We start from the raw sequence: 26,066 nt of genomic DNA, 5'->3' as shown, positions 1-26,066 counted from the left end.
AAAGTAACAAGACAAAAGAAGAATCAATGCATTCGAAATGTTTTGTTGGAATAGGATGTTATCAATATCAATGATGGTAAGAAGAACAAACAAATCGATTTTGGAACAAATCAATCCAGACATATCACTGGTAGTAAGGATCGCCAAGCTACGACTTGTCTACTTTGGACACATCATGTGAAGAGAGTAATCACTGGAGAAGAACATCATGGTTGGAAGAATAGAAGGAATAAGGCGAAGACGAAGACCAGCAATCACTGGAGAAGGACATCATGGTCGGAAGAATAAAAGGAACAAGGCAAACAGGAAATACAGCAATCACTGGAGAAGGACATCATGGTCGGAAGAATAAAAGGAACAAGGCGAAGAGGAAGACCAGCAACCGGATGACTTGATACTATCTACTGTAGATAACAGCGGAGAAGACCCTGGTGGACCTATCTAGGCTTGCACAAAATCAATCTTCCAACAGAACGTTCATCCATCAAGTCGCCCTGGCTCGAGATCGAACTGAAGGCCATTAATAATGATAAGAACAGGGCATATTTTCATTTTGCTTCTTACTTGGGTTTTGTCAATTATGTATAGAAGATAGACCATCCAAATTCTTTGCCTGAAATAAGTAGGACATGTTGTCTCTTACAATTTTACGACCAAAGTATAAAAGGGATGGTTGTGCTATCTTGACTCACGTCACTGTAAAGAAGAGTTTTTCGTCAATTGACTATTATCAGGGCGCGATCCCTTCTCTTGTCCTATAATGATCGATGTCTATGTGTATGGTGGATGAAATAACAGCCAAGATCCTGAAATATATGTTTTGAGTCTTTTTGGGCGTCTTTTATATAAGTTACGTAATTCAAAATGACAAACTCACTTGTGTCGTAACTCCCTAGCACAAGAAGCAGAAGATAACCCAACAAGCCAGTGAATCATGGAGAATGTCATGATCACTAGCAAATAAGTTTCTTATCTTAACAGTGAGTCTTGTTATGGCTGACAACTTTATGGTGTCATAACCAGATGAAAAACGATCCAAATAACCGAGCCCTGATAAACCAATCTTGCTTAGTTCTCACTTTTGAACGTTTCGTAATGATTAGTCTTATCTATGTTTATTATTAGTTATGGGTAATTGCTAGGAAATTATGCAGACTCCTATTAAATACCGTAATCTTTAAAGACATCTGATCAATAATAAAACGAGACTTTACTGCTACTTACATAATATCTCTTTCTTTAAAGTGAACTGTTTATGAAATAAAATCCTTGTATCCAAAAGTCCTGAGACTTTTACGCATAGATTTTAATAAATTGTAATGAAGGTTATATTTGATGACAGATCCTGATGAGTTCAGTGACTTTCTTTTTACTTATGGATTTTAGCATCACTATTATTACAGTGATATTAAAAAGAACTATTTACATATCAGCGCTTTTTCATTAAGCATGCTGTATTTTAAAAAATCTATTATTATTATTTTACCATTTTTCATATCAAAATTTACACACAAAAGAAAGAAAACATTTTGTAATTTTCAGTCTGGTCACAGATCATTTTAAAAGTATAAGTCCTGTTCTTTAGAGATACCATTCCCTATTTAGAGATCATATCAACATCATCACAAGTAGGATTCTAAGATATGGATAACATAATATACAGATAACACAGAATCCACCCTTCACAATAGGTTATGTCACAGCTCACTTCCTCCTCCTGTACAATGACTGATAACACCTCTATATACAGTAGATAACAGAGGATCCACCATTCACAATAGATGATGTCACAGCTCTCATCCTTCTCCTCCTGTACAATGACTGATAACACCGCTATATAGAGTAGATAACACAGGATCCACCATTCACAATAGGTGATGTCACAGCTCACCTCCTCCGCCTCTTGTACAATAACTGATAACACCTTTATATACAGTAGATAACACAGGATCTACAAATCAAAATAGATGACGTCACAGCTCACCTCCTCCTCCTTTACAATGATAACTAGTGGAGAGTGAGCTTTAAAATGTTTGGGTACTCGTTGTTCGAGTCGAGAAAATTGGAATGCTCGAGTGCTCGGACCGAGTAACGAGCCCAATGTAAGTCTATGGGACACTCGAGCATTTTTCAGGTGGCTCCCCACGGCGGTCTGCAGAGGGCCTAAAAATTGCCCAAATCGATGGGAACAGTGCTCAAATGACATGGGATCAGCATGGGGAAGACCCCTGGAAGCATTTCTGACTCCCAAGTCACTGCTGTGAACAACGTTGTCAGAGTATTACGCCACTTTTACGGACTCACAATAAAGCATACAAAAACAAAACCAAAATGGATTTTCCTGGGAAATATGTTAAGGAACATCCTTTCCAGGGTAATGACTTGTATATAAGGCAAAATAAATATACAAAAACAAAAATGCTCCTCCACACCTTTGGCTATGTTCACACATAGTGTTTTTGATGCGTGTTTGCACTTTTGCATCGCTTTCAACCAAGACTAATGCATTCACAAGGGAATGTCATTTTAACATTTTACAACCTTATCTGGCCATGTGGTGTGTGACACATCATTAGACACAACCTGTTTTATTTATGATGGAGGGACTCTGAAAGTAACAAAGCCTATTTTTATAGGGACATCAGCCAGCCCTTACTATTCTTAAAGGGCCAGCAGTCGGCCCTCGCTATTGTTAGAGAGACATCAGCCGGCTATGCTTTGTTGTTCCCATTATTAACGAGTGGGTCTCCTATACAGTTATTGCGTTTGCAGTGACTGCAAGGGATGCCAAAAGTTTGGACGCAACCCAATACCCCTTTGAAGAGACGTAGAGGAGGGTCTCAGTAAAAAAAAAAATGCTCCCATTATAAAGGAGCGGGTCTCCTATAGTGGTAATGGCCATGCTGTGACTGCAAGGGCTGCCAAAATTTGTAAAAACCCCATGAACAATTTAAAGACACATAGAGCTGGGCCACAGTAATGACATGTTCCCATTAGAAAGGAGACGGTCTGCTATTCAGTTTTAGGGTATGCAGTGAGCGCAACAGCTGATAAAATTTAGGAAAAACCCTACTAACAATTTAAAGACACATGGAGCTGGGCCACAGTAACGACATGTTCCCATTAGAAAGCAGAGGGTCTGCTATCCAGATATTGGGTATGTAGTGAGTCAAGCGGCTGCCAAAATTTAGGAAAAACCCCACTAAGAATTTAAAGACACATAAGGTGGGCCTCAGTAATGACATATTCCCATTAGAAAGGAGAGGGTCTCCCATACTGTTTGCCGATTCAGTGACTGCAATGGCAGTCAAAAATTTGGAGGCACTCCAAGGCCCCTTGCAAGAGACGTAGTGGTCGGAGGGCCTCCTGAATGTTCCCATTATTAGGAAGTGGGTCTCCCATACTGTTTGCCTATGCAGTGAATGGAACGGCTGCCAAAAATTTGGAGGCACTCCAAGGCCCCTTGCAAGAGACGTACTGGTCGGAGGGCCTCCTGAATGTTCTCATTATTAGGTAGTGTATCTCCCATAGCGTTTGCCTATGCAGTGAAGCAACGGCTGTCAAAAAATTGGAGGAACTCCAATGTCCCTTGCAAGAGACGTAGATATGTTGATATGGTACATATGGTGGTGATATGGTGGTGGAGGATGAGGATGCGGACAAGGAGGAGGACTAGAGCTAATAGACAAAATCATGAAGCGTGTACCCATATCTGGGTGTGAAGACAGAGGTGCAAGGGAATAGAGTTAGACCTCCCCAAAAAAAGACACTTTATTTGAGTTTAGGTTACGCAGCTATCATTCGGTGGTGATGAGAAGTCTGGCCCAATCTAGCCCTTGTTCATTTTTATAGGAGTCAGCCTGTCAGCATTTCCAGTTGACAGGCGGATGCGCTTATCGGTTATAATTCCACCAGCGGCACTAAAAATCCGCTCTGACAAAACGATAGCGGCATGGCAGGCTAGGACCTCCAAGGCGTAGAGAACGAATTCATGCCACGTGTCCAGCTTGTATACCCAATAACTATAACACAGAGGAATCACAGAGGACATTGGTACGGTCAGCATCTTCCGCAACTTTTCCCTCCGTGGGAGAGTACCCCGAGCATTAGGGCTTCTGCGATGGGAGAGGCTGAGAAAACTGTCCCAGAACTTTGACAGTGTTCCTTTGCCTCTGCTGGATTGCATTTGTGCCTCCCTCGCTTGTACTCCTTGGTTGTCTAACGAACTGTGACCTCTGTTTTCAGATGGGAATTTTTCTACAATTCCGCAACAAGGACCTTCTAGTACTTCCCCATTTTATTAGGCCTGTCATGCAAGGGAATACGAGACAGAAAATTCTTCTTGTAGCATGTGTCTAGAAGTGTCACCAACCAATAATGACCGTCGCCCAAAATTTCGACAACGCAAGTTTCACAGGAAAGGCAGAGTAACATAAACTCTGCCATGTGTGCCAGACTGCAAAGAGGCAAGACTTCCGTGTCCTCACCAAGAGGATGACTGACCATGCTCTTCTCCTCCTCTTCCTCCTCCTCGCTGTCCACAGGCAATCCATGCTGAGCAGACAATATGACATTTGTTCAGGTAGTACCGTCTATAGCGCAGGAAACTAGCTCCTGTTCTTCCTCCTCCTCTTCCTCATTGTCACCAATCCATGTTGGGATGAGATGAGGCTGGGCTATGTGGAATCACCCTGTATGGTTCCTTACTCCTTCTCATTGTGCTCTGCCTGCAATGCATCCTCTTTAATTGTGAGCAGAGAGCATTTCAGTAGACAGAGAAGCGGGATGGTGACACTAATTATGGCGTCATCGCCACTCACCATCTTGGTGGAGTCTTCAAAGTTTAGGAGGAGGGTACATATGTCTGATATCCATGTGAACACCTGAGCTTTTATGTATGGAGTCTGACCTGAATACCGACAGCCTTGTTGATGCTGGTAGTCAACAAATTACCTATTCTGCTCAAAAATCCTTCCCAACATCTGCAATGTAGAGTTACAATGCGTGGGGACATCGCTTATCAGTCAGTGAGCAGGAAGCTGCAAATGCTACTGATGCACGGCAAGGGCGGCAGAAGCTCTAGCTGACTTTCTAAAATGGGCACACAGGAGGTGTACTTTGACACGCAGATCTGGCAAATCCGGGTATGTTTTGAGAAACCACTGAACCACGAGGTTAAGCACATGGGCTAGGCATGGTACGTGTGTGAGCTCGCCTCGCCTCAGAGCCACCAGCAGGTTCCGGCCATTGTCACACACTATCATGTCTGGCTGTAGGGTCAGCGGTGTCAGCCACAGATCTGCCTGCTCTTTAACCCCTTACTTACCGGGGACGTATTAGTACGCATATTTGCGTACTGCCTGTTCAGTGAGGGCTGCTGCGCTGAGCCCTCACTGAACGGAGCACATGTCAGCTGATTCTTACAGCTGACATGTGCCCGCAACAGCCGCGGGTGGAATCGTGATCCACCCGCGGCTGTTAACATGTTAAATGCCGCTGTCAATCTCCGACAGAAGCATTTAACGCGCGCTTCCGGGTAGCGCGTCATAAGCCCCGCCCACCGGCGACCCCGTCACGTGATCGCGGGTCCCCGATGGGCGTGCATGACAACCCAGGGTCTGCAGCAGACGCCTGTGGTTGTCATGATCTTGTCACTATGAGCGCCACCTAGTGGTCGGCGCTCATAGCACAGGACCATTTCTGCTGCATGCAGGGGACCTGCTCGTCCCCTGTATGTAGCAGAGGCGATCGGACAGTTGCTGCTTCTAGTCTCCTATGGAGACTATAGAAGCATGCAAAAAGTAAAAAAAAAAAGTTTTTAAAAATATAAAAAAAATAAAAAAATATAAAAGTTTAAATCACCCCCCTTTCGCCCCATTCAAAATAAAATATATATATATGAAAAAAAAAAACACATACACATATTTGGTATCGCCGCGTTCAGAATCACCCGATCTATCAATATAAAAAAGAATTAATCTGATCGGTAAACGGCGTAACGAGAAAAAAATTCTAAACGCCAGAATTACATTTTTTGGTCGCCGCAAAATTGCAATAAAATGCAATAACGGGTGATAAAAACATCGGATCTACCCCAAATGTTATCAATAAAAACGTCAGCCTGGCACGCAAAAAATAAGCCATCAACCAGCCCCAGATCACGAAAAATGGAGACGCTACGGGTCTTAGAAAATGGCGCTATTTTTTTAATTTTTTTTTTACCAAATTTTGGAATTTTTTTTCACCACTTAAATATAAAAGAACCTATACATGTTTAATGTCTATGAACTCGTAATGACCTGTAGAATAAGAAGGGTAGGTCAGTTTTAGCATTCAGTGAACATGGTAAAAAAAATAAATAAAAAACAACTGTGGTATTGCACTTTTTTTGCAATTTTACCGCACTTGGAATTTTTTTCCCGTTTTCCCGTACAGGATATGGTAAAACTAGTAATGGCGTTGAAAAGTCCAACTCGTCCCGCAAAAAATAAGCCCTCACATGGCCATATTGACCAAAAAATAAAAACGCTATGGCTCTGAGAACAAGGGGAGCAAAAACGAAAATGCAAAAACGGAAAATGCTCCGGGGCTTAAGGGGTTAAGAGCTGTCCAAAACTCTTCAGCGTTGTGCATTTTTTCAGCTAAGCATATTAGCTTCAGTACAACCTTTTGCCGCTTGGCCGAGGCAGTGCTGCAGTGCTTCCAGCTTGCGACTGATGTGGTCATTTGGAGATGGAGGCTGAAGAGGAGGAGGAGAAGGAGGGGGATCAGGAGCTGTAGAATGTGGAGGCAACCCTGATTGGTGGGGGCAACCCAGGGCCCGCAATCCTCGGCATCGGGAGGACGAGTTCTGTCCCAAGGTCCGACTGGTTCCCAGCATCCACTATATTAACGTCAGCGAAATGTACCATCCCTGCCCACAAGCACTTGTCCACGTGTCCATGGTTAGGTGGACTTTCCCAGTTACTGCTTTGTTGAGGGCACATCTAATGTTGTGGGAGACATGCTCGTGTAATGCGGAGACGGCACACCGGAAGAATCAGTGGCGGCTGGGGATCAAGTACAGAGGGACGGCCGCCGCCATTTGGTTGCGGAAAGCTTCCATCTCCATGAGCCTAAAAGGCAACATTTCGAGCACAAGAATTCGCGAAATGTGTGAATTTAGTAGTGTGGCCTGTGAGGCATTGTCTGCTTATTTGCGTTTGCATTCCAAGCACTGGGGTAGGAACAACTGAACGCTGCGCTGGGACAAGGATGTGGAAGTGTTTGCTGATGGTGCTACTTGAGAGTGTTCAACAACAGGTGTAGTGCGGGAGGCATTTTGGCATGCAGCTTGAACAGGGGATTGACGTGCACGCACAACAGTGGAACAAGCAGTGGTGTCACCCGCAGACACTAATGCTGGACCCTGGGGTTAGGCTCACTTGGTCGGGTGCTTTGCTGCCAGGTGCCTGATCATGCTGGTGGCGGTCAGGCTGCTAGTTTTGCAACCCCTGCTGATGCTAGCCTGGCAGGTGGTGCAAATGGCCTTTTTGGGGTTATCTGCATAGTCTTTAAAAAATAACCAGACTCAGGAAGACATAACATTTGTACTCGCAATTTCCGTCGTGTTGGCGTTACATGGAACTCTTTCCCGCCTTGTGTCTGCGGAGACCACACTGCTTCTTCCTGCCTGTTGTGATGCTACACCTCCCTCCCCCTGTGTGCTGCTGTCTTTGCTCTATATGTCCCCCTGCCAGGTTGGGTCAGTTACTATATCATCCACCACCTCTTCTTCCACTTCTGCACCCTGGTTTTCCTCCTATCTGGCAATTGTGTCTAATCATCATCATCATCCACCTATTGCGACAGTAATTGTACTATCCCACAGTTGCCTTTGAGTAACCGTGGCTGCTCCAATATTTGGGCATCGCTATACATGTTCTCTTCTTGACTCGCTTGAAGCTGGCCGGGCGATAGGCATGAATCTACAAATGGAAAAGTGAACAGCTCTTCTGAGTGTCCAAGTGTGGGATCAGTTGTCTCTGGGCACTCGGCATGGTGGGAGGAAGGAGGATCAGGGTGAGGAATATGCGGTCCAGACTAATGGCTACTGAGACTTGACCGTGTGGAAGATAGGGTGGAGGTGGTGGTGGCCAAGTGACTGGAAGCATTATCTGCTATCCAACCAATTACCTTTTGACACTGCTCTGTGTTCAATAGTGGAGTTCTGCGGTCCCCTAGTAATTGGGACAGGAAGGTCAAGCAATAAGATGTGGGTGTTTGTTGTGGCACAATTTCAGCTTGCCCACGGTTACATCCTCGGCAACGGCCTCTGCATGCACCATCACCACCACGTCCACTTCCCCGTCTCTTGCCACTCACCTTGCCCATTTTTAATGGAGGACAATATCTTCAATGTTCACGAGAAATGGCTGATTTTGGAACGCAGTTATATGTGATATGTCTGACAGAGAAACACAATTTTAAGTAGCAGGCCTGTAATTTACTAATATTATTCAACACAGAGACCTAGTGTAAATAGCTTGACTGACACACTGCAACGAAATGAAAATGGAATAAATATCTGATTTTGGAACATTGTTATAGGTGATATGCCTGACAGAGAACCACGGTTTTAAATAGCAGGTCTGTAATTCACTAATACTATTCTTCACAGACACCTAGTGTGAATAACTTGACCGACACACTGCAACGGAATGAAAATGGAAGAAATGTCTGATTTTGGAACAGTCCTATAGGTGATATGTCTGACAGAAAACCACGGTTTTAAATAGCAGGCCTGTAATTTACTAATACTATTCTACACAAACACCTAGTGTGAATAGCTTGACCAAGACACTGCAACAGAATGGAAAAGGAGGCCAATATTTTCCATGTTCAGTTTAAATTTCTGGATTTTTATCGCTGTACTATGGAACAGATCTGGCTTTATTCTGCAGTAAGAACAAGCAAATGGATCAGACAAATAGTGTACTCTGGATTGCTTTTTAAGCAAATAAGCAGGATTAAGAAAAAAAATTGGACTCATCAGACCAAAGCTCAGATTTCCACTGGTCTAATCTCCATTCCTTGTGCTCTTTAGCCCAAACAAGTCTCTTCTGCTTGTCGCCTGTCCTTAGCAGTGGTTTCCTAGCAGCTATTTTATCATGAAAGCCTGCTGCTTGAAGTTGTTGAAGTTGTTGAAGAGATGTGTCTGCTGCTAGAACTCTGTGTGGCATTGACCTGGTCTCTAATCTGAGCTGCTGTTAACCTGCGATTTCTGTGGCTGGTGACTCGGATAAACTTATCCTCAGAAGCAGAGGTGACTCTTGGTCTTCCTTTCCTGGGGCGGTCCTCATGTGAGCCAGTTTCTTTGTAGCGCTTGATGGTTTTTGCAACTGCACTTGGGGACACTTTCAAAGTTTTCCCAATTTTTCAGACTGACTGACCTTCATTTCTTAAAGTAATGATGGCCACTCATTTTTCGTTACTTAGCTGCTTTTTTCTTGCCATAATACAAATTCTTACAGTCTATTCAGTAGGACTATCAGCTGTGTATCCACCATGCTTCTGCACAACACAACTGATGGTCCCAGCCCCATTTATAAGGCAAGAAATCCCACTTATTAAACCTGACAGGGCACACCTGTGAAGTGAAAACCATTTCCGGTGACTACCTCTTGAAGCTCATAAAGAGAATGCCAAGAGTGTGCAAAGAAGTCATCAAAGCAAAAGGTGGCTACTTTGAAGAACCTAGAATATAAGACATATTTTCAGTTGTTTCACACTTTTTTGTTAAGTATATAATTCCACATGTGTTAATTCATAGTTTTGATGCCTTTCAGTGTGAATGTACAATTTTCATAGTCATGAAAATACAGAAAAATCTTTAAATGAGGTGTGTCCAAACTTTTGGTCTGTACTTTATGTACATATATATATATATATATATATATATATATATAGTGGAATACCTAGACTAACAGGACGTTCAATGGACCCTCTTGTGCTGTATGATACACTGCCTGCCTGCCTAGCACTGATTATATGCAGCTGGATTAGTCCTCAGAGGGAATGTTTGTTGAGATGGATATGTGAATAATATACGGTGGTACACCTACACTAACTAGAAACAAGCAAATCTCTCCCTAGCTCAGCAGCACCTCTCCCTACACTGTCTGATTCAGAGTGACTGTGACGAGCATGGTGGAGCCTGGTCTGATATAGACCTGATGACGCTGTGCGGCCAGCCAATCACTGTAATGCCACAACCAACATGGCTGCGGCATTACAGTGCATGGCAGGCAATCCCTGCATGTTCATTGGCTCTGTAAAGAGCGCCAAACATGCAGGGAGGGGACCCGAGCTCACGCCGAGCAACCCCGGAAATACTCGCCGAGCGCCGAACACGTCGGACACCGTGATGCTCAGGCAATTATGGAGCAGTGTAGAGTACGTTCGCTCATCACTACTGATAACACCTCTATATAGAGTAAATAACACAGGATCCACCATTCACAACAGGTGATATCACAGCTCACCTCCTCCTCCTCCTGTACAATGACTGATAACACCTCTATATATAGTAAATAACACAGGATTCACCATTCACAATAGGTGATGTCACAGCTCCCCTCCTCCTCCTGTACAATGAATGATAACAACTCTATATACAGTAGATAGCACAGGATCCACCATTCACAATATGTGATGTCACAGCTCACCTCCTCCTGTACAATGACTGATAACACCTCTATATAGCATAGATAACACAGGATCCACCATTCACAATAGGTGATATCACAGCTCACCTCCTCCTCCTGTACAATGACTGATAACACCTCTTTATACAGTAGATAACAGGATCCACTATTTACAATAGGTGATATCACAGCTCACCTCCTCCTCCTCCTGTACAATGACTGATAACACCTCTATATACAGTAGAAAACATGATCCACCATTCACAATAGGTGATATCACAGCTCACCTCCTCCTCCTGTACAATGACTGATAACACCTCTATATACAGTAGATAGCACAGCTTCCACTATTTACAATAGGTGATGTCACAGCTCACCACTTCCTCCTCCTGTACAATGACTGATAATACCTCTATATACAGTAGATAATACAGGATCCACCATTCACAATATAATTTAATGGTTTTATCAGTCATTGTACAAGAGGAGGAGGAGGTGAGCTGTGACATCACCTATTGTAAATAGTGCATGCTGTGTTATCTACTGTATATAGAGGTGTTAACAGTCATTGTACAGGAGGAGAAGGTGAGCTGTGACATCAGGTGGAGGTGTGAATCCTGTGCGTATATAGAGATATTACCTTCTGTTCAATGCTGCCTCTGATGATAATGAAATTGCGGAAAACATTACCTGAATAGACAGGAAGAATCAGCCAAGATTACTGTTTTTTTTACTAATTATCATGATATGAAAATAAAATATTCCTAATAAACAGAAATGCAATAATACAACAACCTGATTGAAACAGTAGGTCATTTTCTGACGATAGCTTCCTTTTGAGCACGCTACCTCAGACAAGTGCAGGATTAAATGTCGATACCTTTCATTGCAAAACCGCTCCCATAATCTAGGATGTGTCACAGTTAATGAGTAGCCAGGATATTATAAGAGGAGGTCAACGTGAGATTTATATTTCTTCGCAATTACTAAGACCCATCCAACCTCCACTTCTCAAAAACCTATGTGATAAGTACCTGATCCAAAGCTTCCATCTCTCAATAATAGCCGCCCTCAATAGTAGAACGATGAGCTCGCTGACTGTAATTCTGAGTCTCCTCTCCACTCTTGCAGCAACAAGTAAGTTTTCTCAAAAATCTCAAAACTTAAATTTTTGTTTTGGTTTGTTATCTTTAGCTTCTTTGATTTTTTTGCTACATTTTTTTTAAATTCTTCTTTTTATTGTTGCATTATCATTATAATTATTATTATAATTATTAGAATTAACCTTTGAATGACCAGGCAGAATTTCTGAGTTGCACAATAATATTGTGACTTACTCATAAATTTCCCCCAAAGTGCTGGCTTTATTCTGTAGGTCAGTACGGATATGGTGATGCCAAATTTTTAAAGATTTTATTATTTTGTACAATAAATACACACTACCAAAAAAAAGAATTTATTCATGGGTAGCCACATTCAACTATATTCTAAGTTAATAAGTTATAAAATTTTCCAACAGCTGGGTAAAGGCTTATGTTTTACCTGGCAAATTAATTTTTTTTATTGGTACCATTTTATTGTATATATAACTTTTTGATCACTTAGTATTAGACTCCTAAAAATATGTCGTTCTGAATTTCTCTTCTTTTACATCATTCACCATTTGGCATAATTGTTATATCTTTATTCCATCAGGTGGTACAATGCACCGGTATATAGGTGGTATATAGCACCATTCAGTAGAAACATGACGTTTCCAAATATGTGTCATTTTTACGTTTTATTATTATAAATAAATTATTTCTTCTTATTAAAACTGTATATATATATATATATATATATATATACATACATATATATTCATTTATATATTTTTTTTTATTTATCTACATATATATTTTAAGGATAGATATATATATATATATATATATATATATATATATATATATATATATATATATATATATACAGTACAGACCAAAAGTTTGGACACACCTTCTCATTTAAAGATTTTTCTGCATTTTCATGACTATGAAAATAGTACATTCACACTGAAGGCTTCAAAACTATGAATTAACACATGTGGAATTATATACTTAACAAAAAAGTGTGAAACAACTGAAAATATCTTATATTCTATGTTCTTCAAAGTAGCCACCTTTTCCTTTGATGACTGCTTTGCACACTCTTGGCATTCTCTTGATGATCTTCAAGAGGTAGTCACCGGAAAAGGTTTTCAATTCACAGGTGTGCCCTCTCAGGTTCAATAAGTGGGATTTCTTGCCTTATAAATGGGGCTGGGACCATCAGTTGTGTTGTGCAGAAGCATGGTGGATACACAGCTGATAGTCCTACTGAATAGACTGTTAGAATTTGTATTATGGCAAGAAAAAAGCAGCTAAGTAAAGAAAAACGAGTGGCCATCATTACTTTAAGAAATGAAGGTCAGTCAGTCCGAAAAATTGGGAAAACTTTGAGCTTGTCCCCAAGTGCAGTTGCAAAAACCATCAAGCGCTACAAAGAAACTGGCTCACATGAGGACTGCCCCAGGAAAAGAAGACCAAGAGTTACCTCTGCTACTGAGTATAAGTTTATCTGAGTCACCAGCCTCAGAAATCACAGGTTAACAACAGCTCAGATTAGAGACTAAAGATGAGCGGTGTTCAACACGAACTGTTTGCAAATCTCAAATTCGAGCTGTTTTGGGCGGTGTTCGAGCCGTTCGGCGAACACAAACAATTTGAAAAAAATTCGGCTGTTCGAGGTTATGTTCGATAACTGTTCGTGCACCAAAATCATAACTGGATTTTTTCTCAGTAATGATGAAAATTAATGTTAATACGATGTTTGAGTGTACAGCGGGGGGGGGTGCGGAGGGTCAGGGGCTGGATCTCTGCATAAATAATGAAGATCTCCTTTTTTTTTTCCTTTCCCGCATTTACAGTGGGGAGGTGCAATCTGTCAGCCTATCAGCAGCGCACAACGGAGCAAACAGCTTTTTTTCACACAAGCAAGGGCATGTGTCATTGGCAGTGTATGTCACATGTCCTTGCCCCATAAGACCCAGCCATTTTCCCGGTCGTCACCATTTTCTCACTGCTGCAGCTGCGTTTTAGACGGCACCGCTGTTGCTGTGTGCACTATACTTTGTTAATTTCAAGCCAATTTTCGCTCAAATCTACAAATAGCTTGGGAGTAGGGAATAGTTGTGATTGCAGTCCTTTTAAGGACTACGTTACATAATTTCCTACGACTTATATCAGGCAGGTCTCTGCTCTGAAATAGATAGGTTGGGAGTAAAGACTAATTGTAATTGCATTCCTTTTCAGGGCTAGGTTACATCAGTTCCTATCACTTTTATCGGGCAGGTCTTTGCTCTTAAATAGATAGGTTGGGAGTAAGACTAATTGTAATTGCAGTCCTTTTGAGGGCTAGGTTACATCAGTACCTATCATTTTTTGCCAGGCAGGTCTGTGCCAGTGCTGTGCAAGTTTTTTTCACAGCATTTGGCTAAATCTAGCAAAGCAAATCCTTTTTGGCCTCTTGCAGTGTGTGTTATTCAGTGGAGTAGCCTATCTGTGTTGCAAGCTACACCACCTGTGTATAGAATACCAATTTTTTTACTGCACCTATGAAGAAAAACCTTTTGGGCATAGCATCATTCTATTAGTCCATCTATACTAACCTCCACCAGGTTGCAAAATCAAAATAATTTTTATTGGCATCTAGCTCTGAAAAAATATTTGGGCTTCGGCTTGTAGCAGTGTGTGGGACTTGTTCTATTAGTCCATCTATACTAACCTCCACCAGGTTGCAAATTCAAAATAATTTTTATCTGCATCTAGCTCTGAAAAAATATTTCGGCTTGTAGCAGTGTGTGGGACTTGTTCTATTAGTCCATCTATACTAACATTCACCAGGTTGCAAATTCAAAAAAAATTTTATCTGCTTCTAGCTCTGAAAAAATATTTTGGCTTGTAGCAATGAGTGGGACTTGTTCTTGCTGCGGAATACATGGTTCTTCTTCTTGAACCATGGCAGGAAGCGCTGTTTGAGAAACTCCACATACATTATGGAGTTCATCTTTACCCCTTCAGGGATCCTAAAGGAGCCGACAATCGCTCTCCTCATGATTCCAGCCCAAAACATTACTCCACCTCCTCCTTGTTGGCGCCGTAGCCATGTTTGCATGGGGTGTCCATCAACCAGCCATCCTCCACTTCATCCATCTGGACCATCGAGCGTTGCACGGCACTCATCGGTGAGCAAAACAGTTTTGAAGTCAATCTTCATGTATTGTTTGGGCCACTGGAGCCGTTTCTGCTTGTGTACAGTGGATAGAGGAGGTCGACAGGATGGCTTACACATCTTGTTGTTCGGGGGATGTTGGAGGCACCAGCAGCTTCAAAAACTTGTCTGCTGCTATGACAAGGCTTTTTTGCCGCTGCTCTTTTAACCTGACGTAATTGCCTGTAGAAAAGAGTCCTCAATTTTCCCTTATCAGCACGCACATGTGTGTACTGTGAATCAGCTACATACTTCTTGATTGTGCGATGATCAGGATGAAGTGTCTTGGCAATTTTGATTGTGGTCATGCCTTGACCTAAACACTCCACAATTTGTTGCTTCTCAGCAGCCGGCACATCCTTTTTATTTCCCATTTTGGCAGAAAATGCAGGCTGCTTAATAATGTGGGACAGCCTTCTTAAGTAGTCTTGCCTTTCATTGGACACACCTGCCAAACTAATTAGCACAGGTGTCTGCAATTGCTTACAGTGATATAAAGAGCCCTGACACACATCACCATCAATGAGTTTAACTGACAAACAAACAAATTCTTCCCTTATCATTTCTAAACACTTTTTGCATAATAATTTGGAACACAGTGTACAAGTGCTTTTCCACAAAACACCAGTGGTTCACGTAGTGAATCTTACAGTTCTAACTTGCCAACCGTGGTCTGTATAGAGTTGTTCAATAAAGGGCCCAAAATTAGGATAACATAGATGGGGAGGTCTCTATGAATAGGAATTCCCAAGTATTTGATACCCTGTGAGGGCCAGGCAAAGGGAAAGTTGGACTGGATGGAATCCTGTATGGATTTGGGGAGGGAGACATCGAGGGCCTCAGACTTCGCTGCATTAATTTTAAAATTTGACCATGTAACAAAGTGATCTATTTCAGCCATAACAGCAGGGATGGATATATGCGATTGAGTGATATATACTAGGACATCATCAGCAAATGCAGAGCACTTGTACTCGGTGCCTCCCACCTCAATCCACCTAATATTGGGGTTATGGCGAATTGATGAGAGCAGGTGCTCCGTCACTAGGATGTATAAGAGAGGGGACAGAGGACATCCCTGCCTTGTCCCATTGGTGATTATGAAAGGAAATGAAAATGTTCCATTTATCTTCAGCCTAGGTGACGTATTGCGATACAGGGCCGTGAATTTGGCTATATAAGGGTCCCTAGACCCCTACCCCAAGCTTTTTAAGAGAATAATATATGGCGTGCCAGGATACTCTTTGGAATGCTTTCTCAGCATCCAACGAGAGTATCTAATTACAAATTTTTAACTGCATCTAGCCCAGGAAATACTTTGTGCCTAGTAGCAGTGTCTGCTAGTCAGAAGATTATCCCAGCTGTTAAGCAAGCTACACCACCTGTAGTTTGGACACTTAATTTTTTCAAAGGAAATGGTTCGGGCCTCCGGGACACTCAGTGAAGAGCATCGGGGAGGCACCCCAAGGCACAGGGGCTGGGACTGGCGGTAGGACGCCTTGCGGTGGACCGCCAAGCTCGATCCTTATAAAAGCTTTTTAACTGCAGCAGCTTTAGTGGACGCTCCTGGAGCTGGAACTCTTTTTTATTATAAAAGTAAAAGAAACCCCTACATTCTTTTTCCCAGCACAAACCCCCCCCCCCCATATCAAAACCTATCCATAAAAACATACATACTACCACATAGGAAAAAAAAAGAAGGAACATGCCCAATATTAACCCAAGTCCGTCTTAAAAGGAAAAGGAAAACACACGCATTTAGTCCAGAAAACATATTACTTAATTCCAAACATTAAGTAGGAACCCTACCAGCGTCCAGAAGCTACAGGAGTCCCAGGAGTCCATTAAAAAGGAGAGGCACAGGAGTCCCATAGAGTCTCTGCGTCCTTTACCAGTCCCGAGGGTGGAAAAACAAAGTCCATCTTCCTTCCTCAACTTGGCTCTGCTCCTCTCTCCTCAGAATGTGCCAACCTTTCCCCTCCTTCTTTTTCTCCTCCTCTTCTTTCGCTACCTTTTCTCTCCTTCCCTTCCTCCCCAGGCTCCGGCGCAGGAACAGGGAGAGAGCAAGAGAAAAAAAGGGGGCCGTTACACACTACATACACATTCATTCTATTGACAACTTATAACTCCCAGTCCACCGCCCCTAACTTAAATACCATGGCTATCTGCCAAAAACAAAAACCAAAAAAACCTTAACTGAAACTTATGTCTTGTTATACACTCCAAAAAGAAACCCCCCCTTTTTTTTTTTCATTATTTTTTTTATTTTTTTTTTATATGCATATATAAATATATATATATATATATATATATATATATATATATATATATATAAACATATATATATATATATATATATATATATATATATATATATATATATATATATACACATTTTTTTTTTATTATTATTTATTAATCTTTTTTATTTTTTTTTTTCCTTGCCCTCCAACATAATACAAAAGATTTGACCGAAAAAGAAAATAATACTAACTGAAACGGAATGCTGACTGAAAACCCAAAAGCCAAAAAATAACACCCAAAAATAACATACCCTTCCACAACCCCCCACCCAACCCCACACAATATAACAGCATGATACTATATGCCATACAGCACTTACTCTGTACTATAACTCTGTACTATGTCATAACCACCTACTTACGTTAAGCTTTTACTTAAGCCATGGCTTGGTGCTTGCAAGCCCCATACACCTCAATATCTCATGAAAACAAAAATCTACCGGTGAAAGTTGACAGCCCACCACCAGGAGCCGGAGCGACAGACACTTCCCCTGACACATAAGACAAACCTATCTTTCCCTTGCTATCTGAAAACTGTCCCTAAACATAAAAACCTGTCCCTATCTGTCCCTCCCTGCCCCTATCACCCTATCTGCCTCACCACGTACCTAAACTACCTATCCCTCCTCTGTCCCTAACTGTCCCTATGGTTATCTCTCCCTACTTTCTTCATACCTGCCCCTTCATCTGAAAACCATAAAAGAAAAAAAAAAAGTTAACTGTCCCTCAGGGCACGTCGAAGGAGAGACCCCTCCAGAGCGGGGAGGCCTTCCTCGCGCCCAGCCTGTCAAACTCCAGCGAGCGCACTTTTCCATGGTCACCCAGAATGTTCCTAACCACCTCATCCATGGGGAGGATTTTCTGCTGGGTAGACACTAGACAGCGTGCATTCCACGTGTAAAACCTAACCACTATGCTGACTAAGAATAACGTGCACCGATCTCGGCCACCAAGGGACCCAAATGCACCATACACCCACTCAGGATAGGAGAGGCGCGCCAGCCTAGGCCAGACAATGGAAGCACCCACCCCTTTGTAGACCCCTGTATTAAAGGGGCACTGGAGGAGGAAGTGCTCCATGCTTTCCAGCACGTCGCAGCATTCCTCACGGGGGCAACCCCGATCATCGGAATTCCTGTACTTCAGGTTGCCCCTTACATACAGCCTCCCGTGAAAGCAGCGCCAGGCCAAGTCCCAAAACTTCAAGGGGATCCGGGTAGAATTCAGCAACCTTAGCCCCCCCTCCAGATCCCGACCTGGGCAATCTTTGAGGACCAGAGGCTTCTGGAAACGGGTCAACAGTAGTGTTGAGCCACCCCCGCAGTGTTCGAGTTCGGTTCGGTTCGTCGAACACCCGTGTGTTCGCCGAACTGTTCGTCGAACTGTTCGTCGAACACCTTCGAACACCATTAAAACCAATGGCAGGCAAACAAAAACACATAGAAACACATAGAAAATACCTTCAAAGGTGTCCAAAAGCTGACAAACTGCTCAGAAGACACAACTAACACATGGAAAAGTGACAAGTACATATAGTCATGCGAAAAGAAAAGAGGTGGAGGAGTAAAAGGAGGGGGAGACACAAATATAGGCATGTCATGCCCTTCTAAAATCCAAAAAGTGAGAAGCCGACACGTTCAATCCGCTCCTGCCCGTGCCACCTCCGTGTCGCCGGGTTTGTGCCAGAGCCGCGGTGAACCCTGACGGCCAGCCCCCCTCTCCCAATACTGGTGCCTGTCCGCTGGTGGGTCAAGCGAGCCCCCCTGTGGTGGAGGCAGCTCTAAGCTTTTTAATTTAAATTGTCTCTCTAATTTGAATGAATACACTTTAAATCCATTTACAAGGATCTATTGGAGGGCAAGTCTCATGCCAGCAGCCGCGTAATTCCAGCTCCAGTAGCGTCCACTAAAGCTGCTGCAGTTAAAAAGCTTTTATAAGGATCGAGCTCGGCTGTCCACCGCAAGGCATCCTACTGCCAGTCCCAGCCCCTATGCCTTGGGGTGCCTCCTGATGCTCTTCACTGAGTATCCCGTGGTCCCGAAGCATTTCCTTTGAAAAAATTAAGTGTCCAAACTACAGGTGGTGTAGCTTGCTTAACAGCCGGGATAATCCGCTGACTAGCAGACACTGCTACTAGGCACAAAGTATTTCCTGGGCTAGATGCAGTTAAAAATTTGTAATTAGATACTCTCGTTGGATGCTGAGAAAGCATTCCATAGAGTCTCCTGGCACGCCATATATGATTCTCTTAAAAAGCTTGGGGTAGGGGTCTAGGGGACCCTTTTATAGCCAAAATCACGGCCTTGTATCGCAATACGTCACCTAGGCTGAAGATAAATGGAACTGTAGCACCCTGAGGACTCGGTTGCTACAGAGGTATTGCACCTCACCCAGAGGTGTGATATCTCACTCTCAGGTAAGGATGGAGTGTGGATCAGGACCCGACACCTGCATGCATTACACCACATTGCCGTGGGGCAGGGCGACCAATATGCCTCTGAGATGGGCACGACAGTCCCTGTCCCTGGCTGGAGTGGGGGGAGGGAACACTGAGGAAGGGGAACCCTGTAGTGCAGGAGCAGGGAGGAAGCAGTTCCTGGGTGCATTGAGAAGGGAGTATAAAAGGTGGGCACCATCTTAGTTCAGTGTAGAGAAGTCTGAGCAGAAGTGGCAGGGAGCAGGGTCTCTGCAAGAGCTCTGCTCCGGAGGCGGGCCTAGTAACAGAGGCCCAGGCCTGGAAGAGGGAGAAGGAAGGAAGAGGAGCGGAGAAGGCTCCAGGAACGAGGAATGAAGGGATCCCAGGGGTGCGGACGGGCGAGTCGCCACCGCACGCCCGAATCCACCTGCGTGGAGGGGTCAGGCCAAAGGGGGAGACCGGTCCCCGAAACTAGTGGAGGCAGGAAACGACCCTCAGCTAGAAACCGGAGGCTCTGACATTTTATGTGGCGCAGCCCCTCGCTACACCCACTAGGAAGGCACCACATAGGGTCAGGGAAACTGGCGCCAAGTTTACCAAGAGGAGGCCCGAGGCAGCCGGACAGAAGGGTTGGTAAGAAAGGCCAGACAAAGGACACACAAAGGGGGTCCTGTGAAGCGCTCCAAAGTTATCTGGGAGTTGTCTGAGCCCCTCACCTGGTGAGCACAGTACGACGTGGGCAGCTGTTACCTGCAGACGTGGTCTGGATAATAAGAACTGTGAGTAAAGGCCCTGGACTGCATCACTGACTCCGTGTCGTTACTGCTGCTGCCCTGCACCATCAACCCCATCCTCCGCATACACTGCCCTGAGGCTATACTCCTCCCGTGGGAAGTTATGCTACGCTCTGCTGCACCCACAACACCAGCCTCAGCGGTCTGCCCTGCAGCGGTGGTTCACTCTGACCGCAATCCACGGGTGGTGTAGTCGGACATTTAAACATCAAAACCACATAAATAGTTCCGCCACTGGTTTGACCACCCTGAGCCACGGACCAGGGTCGCCGCCATGAAGACTACAACCACCAGCATCCACCAAAAAGGGTCCGGCTCCGGGTCTCCCAAGGCCCAGGGGGTGCATCAGAACATTTTCATCACCTTTCACAATCACCAATGGGACAAGGCAGGGATGTCCTCTGTCCCCTCTCTTATACATCCTAGTGACGGAGCACCTGCTCTCATCAATTCGCCATAACCCCAATATTAGGTGAATTGAGGTGGGAGGCACCGAGTACAAGTGCTCTCTATTTGCTGATGATGTCCTAGTATATATCACTCAATCACATATATCCATCCATGCTGTTATGGCTGAAATAGATCACTTTGTTACATGGTCAAATTTTAAAATCAATGCAGCGAAGTCTGAGGCCCTCGATGTCTCCCTCCCCAAATCCATATAGGATTCCATCCAGTCCAACTTTCCCTTTGCCTGGCCCTCACAGGGTATCAAATACTTAGGAATTCCTATTCATAGAGACCTCTCCCATCTATGTTATCTTAATTTTGGGCCCTTTATTGAACAACTCCATACAGACCACGGTTGGCAAGTTAGAACTGTAAGATTCACTACGTGAACCACTGGTGTTTTGTGGAAAAGCACATGTACACTGTGTTCCAAATTATTACGCAAAAAGTGTTTAGGAGTGATAAGGGAAGAATTTGTTTGTTTGTCAGTTAAACTCATTGATGGTGATGTGTGTCAGGGCTCTTTATATCACTGTAAGCAATTGCAGACACCTGTGATAATTAGTTTGGCAGGTGTGTCCAATGAAAGGCAAGACTACTTAAGAAGGCTGTCTCACATTATTAAGCAGCCTACATTTTCTGCCAAAATGGGAAAGAAAAAGGATGTGTCGGCTGCTGAGAAGCAACAAATTGTGGAGTGTTTAGGTCAAGGCATGACTACAATCAACATTGTGCGATGATCAGGATGAAGTGTCTTGGCAATCAAGAAGTATGTAGCTGATTCACAGTACACACGTGTGCGTGCTGATAAGGGCAAATTGAGGACTCTTTCCTACAGGCAATTACGTCAGGTTAAAAGAGCAGCGGCAAAAAAGCCTTGTCATAGCAGCAGACAAGTTTTTGAAGCTGCTGGTGCCTCCAACGTCCCCCGAACAACAAGATGCAGGGTCCTTCAGAGGTTTGCAGCTGTGCATACGCCATCCTGTCGACCTCCTCTATCCACTTCACACAAGCAGAAACGGCTCCAGTGGGCTAAACATTACATGAAGACTGATTTCAAAACTGTTTTGTTCACGGATGAGTGCCGTGCAGCGCTCGATGGTCCAGATGGATGGAGTGGAGGATGGCTGGTTGATGGACACCCCACGCAAACACGGCTACAGCGCCAACAAGGAGGAGCTGGAGTAATGTTTTGGGCTGGAATCATGGGGAGAGAGATTGTCGGCCCCTTTAGGATCCCTGAAGGCGCTAAAGATGAACTCCATAATGTATGTGGATTTTCTCAAACAGCACTTCCTGCCATTGTTCAAGAAGAAGAACCGGGTATTTCACAGCAAGATCATTTTTTTGCATGATAATGCACCATCTCATGCTGCACATAAAACATCTGCATCTCTGGCTGATATGGGCATAAAAGGGGACAAACTGGGCATAAAAGGGGACAAACTTATGGTGTGACCCCCATGCTCCCCTGACCTCTACCCCATTCAGAACCTCTGGAGTGTCTATGATGGCGGGAGGCAGTTCACATCTAAGCAACACCTCTGGGAGGGTATTCTGTCCTCATGCAAAACAATTGAAGCAGAAACCATCCAAAACCTGACAAATTCAATGGACGAGAGAGTTCAGAAGCTCCTTTCGAACAAGGGGTCCTTTGTGAAAATGTAACATCACCTAGAATAAAGTTTTGAGTTGAAAACTGTTTGATTTCAGTTTCTAATAACCTGCTAATGCTTATAATTTCAAAAATGACCATTTTTTTGGTCTTTATTAAAATGAAAAGGTTGATCGAAAAGTTTGGGGGATCTAAGAGTGTGGCAACCCAGTAGTCATGATTACTTCGAATTCTGACAATATGAGGGTCATGTTGCAGGTAGTGCAGCAAGAAGGCACTTATGTGTCTTGCGCATCTCGGAGCCCCAAAATTATTTTCCGGGCTAGATGCAGCTAAAAATTATTATTAATTTTAAATCTGGTGGAGCTTAGTATAGATGGCCTAATAGGATCAGTGCTGCACACTGCTACAAAGCCCAAATTATTTTCCAGCCAAGATACAGATAAACATGATTAGTAATTTTAAATCTGGTGGAGCTTATTATAGATGGCCTAATAGAATCAGTGCTGCACACTGCTACAAAGCCCAAATTATTTTCCAGCCAAGATACAGATAAACATGATTAGTAATTTGAAAGCTTAAAACGGTTGGTAGGGTGATTTTAACCAATCATCAAGCTTTTACTCTCCCCAGGATGACACAGGGGTAGAAAAGTCGTTTCGGATCCATGATTTGTTCATCTTTATGAACATGAGTCTGTCTACATTATCAGTGGAGAGCCGCGTGCGCTTATCTGTCAGCACACCACCAGCAGCGCTGAACACACGTTCAGACAGAACGCTGGCTGCGGGGCATGACAAGATCTCCAAGGCGTAAGTGGCTAGCTCCGGCCATTTATCCAGATTGGAAGCCCAAAAAGAGCAAGGGTCCAGTGACACAGTCATGGCTTCAATGTTTACTTGGAGATACTCCTGTACCATCGTCTCTAGGTGTTGACTATGTGTCAGACTTCTTGTCTCCTGTGGCCTTGCAAAGGATGGGCTAAAAAAGTGGTGAAATGATTCCGCAAAATTGATGTTACCAGCAGATACTGTGGTTCTGTTACGGTTTGAGTGCTGAACACTTGACGGTCCCACGGTTGGCAAGTTGGAACTGTGAGATTCACTACGTGAACCACTGGTGTTTTGTGGAAAAGCACATGTAAGATTCTGCAACAGTCTCTGCTGATACTCCTGCATGCGTGCATCCCTTTCTATGGCAGGAATAATTTCGGCAAATTTACTTTTGTACCGGGGATCTAACAGTGTGGCAACCCAGTAGTCAGGATAATTTCTAATTCTCACAATTCGAGGGTCATGTTGCAGGTAGTGCAGCAAGAAGGCACTCATGTGTGTTGCGCATCCAGGAGCACCAAGTCCCTGTTGTGTTGGTGGCGAGGTAACAATCATGCTTCCTTCCTCTGTCCTCTCCCCCCAACCTCGCACAACAGAAATGTGATCAAGGTCTCCCTCATCTGATGAGTCTTCCATCAGTTCGTCCTCCACTTCTTCCTGGGCTCCTGCACCTTCCTCACTAGTTTGGCTGCTACCATGCGCCCTGGTAAAACCATCTCCCCCACCCTCACATGCCTGCCGCCTTGGTGCTGCCGACCGTCTGGACCTTGCAGATGTTAGCCCTTCCGCATACAACTCCTCCTCCTCTACTTCCTCCACCTCCTCTTGTGCCACCACGTGACTCCGAATTCTGTTTAACATGTGCTCCAGCATGTAAATCACCGGAATAGTCATGCTGATAATGGCATCGTCAGCACTAAACATCTTCGTCGCCATTTCAAAACTGTGCAGAAGGGTGCATAGGTCCCTGATCTGAGACCACTCCTCCAGCGTGATTTGCCCCACCTCTGGATCTCGTTGGCCCAGGCTATACATCAGAACGTATTGCACCAGGGCTTGTCGGTGCTGCCACAGTCGCTGCAACATGTGCAGAGTTGAATTCCACCGGGTAGGCACATCGCATTTTAGCCGGTGAAGTGGCAGGCCCAACGACTTCTGTAGAGATGTAAGTCGCTGAGCTGCGGGATGCGAACGGCGAAAGGGCCGCACCCAGGTTTGCAGCATTGTCGCACACGGCCTTCCCTGGTTTCAGGTCCAGTGGAGACAACCATTCATGAAATTGGTTCTCCAGAGCTGACCACAACTCCTCAGCTGTGTGACTCACATTTCCCAGACATTTCAAAGTAAAAACCGCCTGATGACGTTGAGCCCTACTGCCAGCATAGTAAGGAGGTGTGCAGGATCCCTTCTGCGCAGTTAGAAAGCTTGTGGCATGACCAGACAGGCTTTGGGTGCAGGTGGAAGACCGAGAGGAGGTTGAGGAGGCAGAAGCAGTGGAGGAACTTTGACATAAAGAGGATTGACGCACAACTCGTGGGGACGGCAAGACTTGGACAGCAGCCCCTTGTCCTGCTGTCACCATAGTTACCCAGTGCCCAGTCAGCGACATGTAACGCCCCTGTCCATGCCTACTCGTCCAAGTGTCTGTGGTGAAATGCACCCTGTCACACACAGAGTTTCTCAAAGAAGCGGTGATGTTGTGTGCGACATGCTGGTGGAGCGCAGGCACACCTTTCTTTGAGAAGTAGTGCCGACTGGGCATCTGGTACTGGGGCACTGCGACGGACATAAGGTCTCGAAAATCCTCTGTGTCCACCAGGCGGAAAGGCAGCATTTCTGTAGCCAAGAGCTTGCAGATGGTGAAATTCAACCTCTTAGCTTTCTCATGGCTAGGAGGAAATGGTCTTTTACTTGTCCACATCTGAGGGACCGAGGGCTTGCTATTGTGCTTAGTCGGGGTTGATAAGGGTGTCCCCGGCAAACTGCCGGTCTGTGAGGAAGATGCAGGCGGACATGTTAGGTTGCCTTAATCCAAAGGTGGTGCTATCGATGTCGGACAGCGCTCAACACCAGCTGGTGTTACCACCTCCAAAGAAAATGATGACCTGCCAATCACGCTGGCTGTTGCGGGTAAAGAGGTGGCAGGTCTGCGCCCCAAAACAGGTGTGACTGCTGTCCCCCCAGTCACAGAGGATGAAGAGGCCGCGGATGCACAAGATATGCCAGACGGTGGTTGGCCCGGCCGGCTAGGCCGCATTGTAGCACACTGAGCTTCCCACTGCAACTTATGCTTCATGTCCATGTGCCGGTTCATGCATGAAGTACTCAAACTATGTATTTTTTGGCCTCTACTTAGCTTTTGCTGACAAATGTTACAGATAACACTAGTTGGGTCATCTTTATCGATCTGAAAAAATGCCCAGGCTATGCAAGGCTTAGCACCCATGCGACCTGAAGAGCCACCACGACTTGTGGTGAGAGGCAGAGTTGTGTTTGAGGATGCAGTTGTTGACATGCTTCCAGTACTACGTCTCTGTCCAGGAAGGCGCAACCTGACCTCGTCGTCACTAGCATCTTCCTCCACCTCCTCTGCTGACCTCATCTCTTGGCTGACTGTGGGTTGACAGTAAGTGGGATCTCCAACCTCATCATCATCACCCTGTGCATTATCACACCCGTCGTC

The 26,066-nt window shown here is 44.4% G+C and overlaps 1 protein-coding gene and 1 long non-coding RNA gene across 2 annotated transcripts in view; one reads left to right on the top strand and one right to left on the bottom strand.

The window, feature by feature from the left end:
* The window catches only part of LOC141171982 (uncharacterized), a 152,065-nt gene extending 134,811 nt beyond the window's left edge, over positions 1-17,254 (bottom strand). Inside the window, exon 1 of the long non-coding RNA XR_012252403.1 lies at positions 16,782-17,254. This is a non-coding gene — a long non-coding RNA (uncharacterized lncRNA). The remainder of the gene's footprint in view (positions 1-16,781) is intronic.
* LOC141171979 (phospholipase A2 inhibitor 25 kDa subunit-like) overlaps positions 11,635-26,066 on the top strand; it is a 37,041-nt gene continuing 22,609 nt past the window's right edge. Inside the window, exon 1 of the mRNA XM_073655728.1 lies at positions 11,635-11,822. Coding sequence (XP_073511829.1) covers positions 11,771-11,822 — 52 coding nt within the window. The 5' untranslated portion in view covers positions 11,635-11,770. The remainder of the gene's footprint in view (positions 11,823-26,066) is intronic.

The sequence above is a fragment of the Phyllobates terribilis genome, unplaced genomic scaffold (assembly GCF_046119375.1).
Source record: "Phyllobates terribilis strain yellow unplaced genomic scaffold, ASM4611937v1 Scaffold_12__6_contigs__length_324123572, whole genome shotgun sequence".
Taxonomy (NCBI): domain Eukaryota; kingdom Metazoa; phylum Chordata; class Amphibia; order Anura; family Dendrobatidae; genus Phyllobates; species Phyllobates terribilis.
The sequence above is the reverse complement of the archived record's forward strand: the minus strand, read 5'-3'. Positions and strand labels throughout refer to the sequence as shown.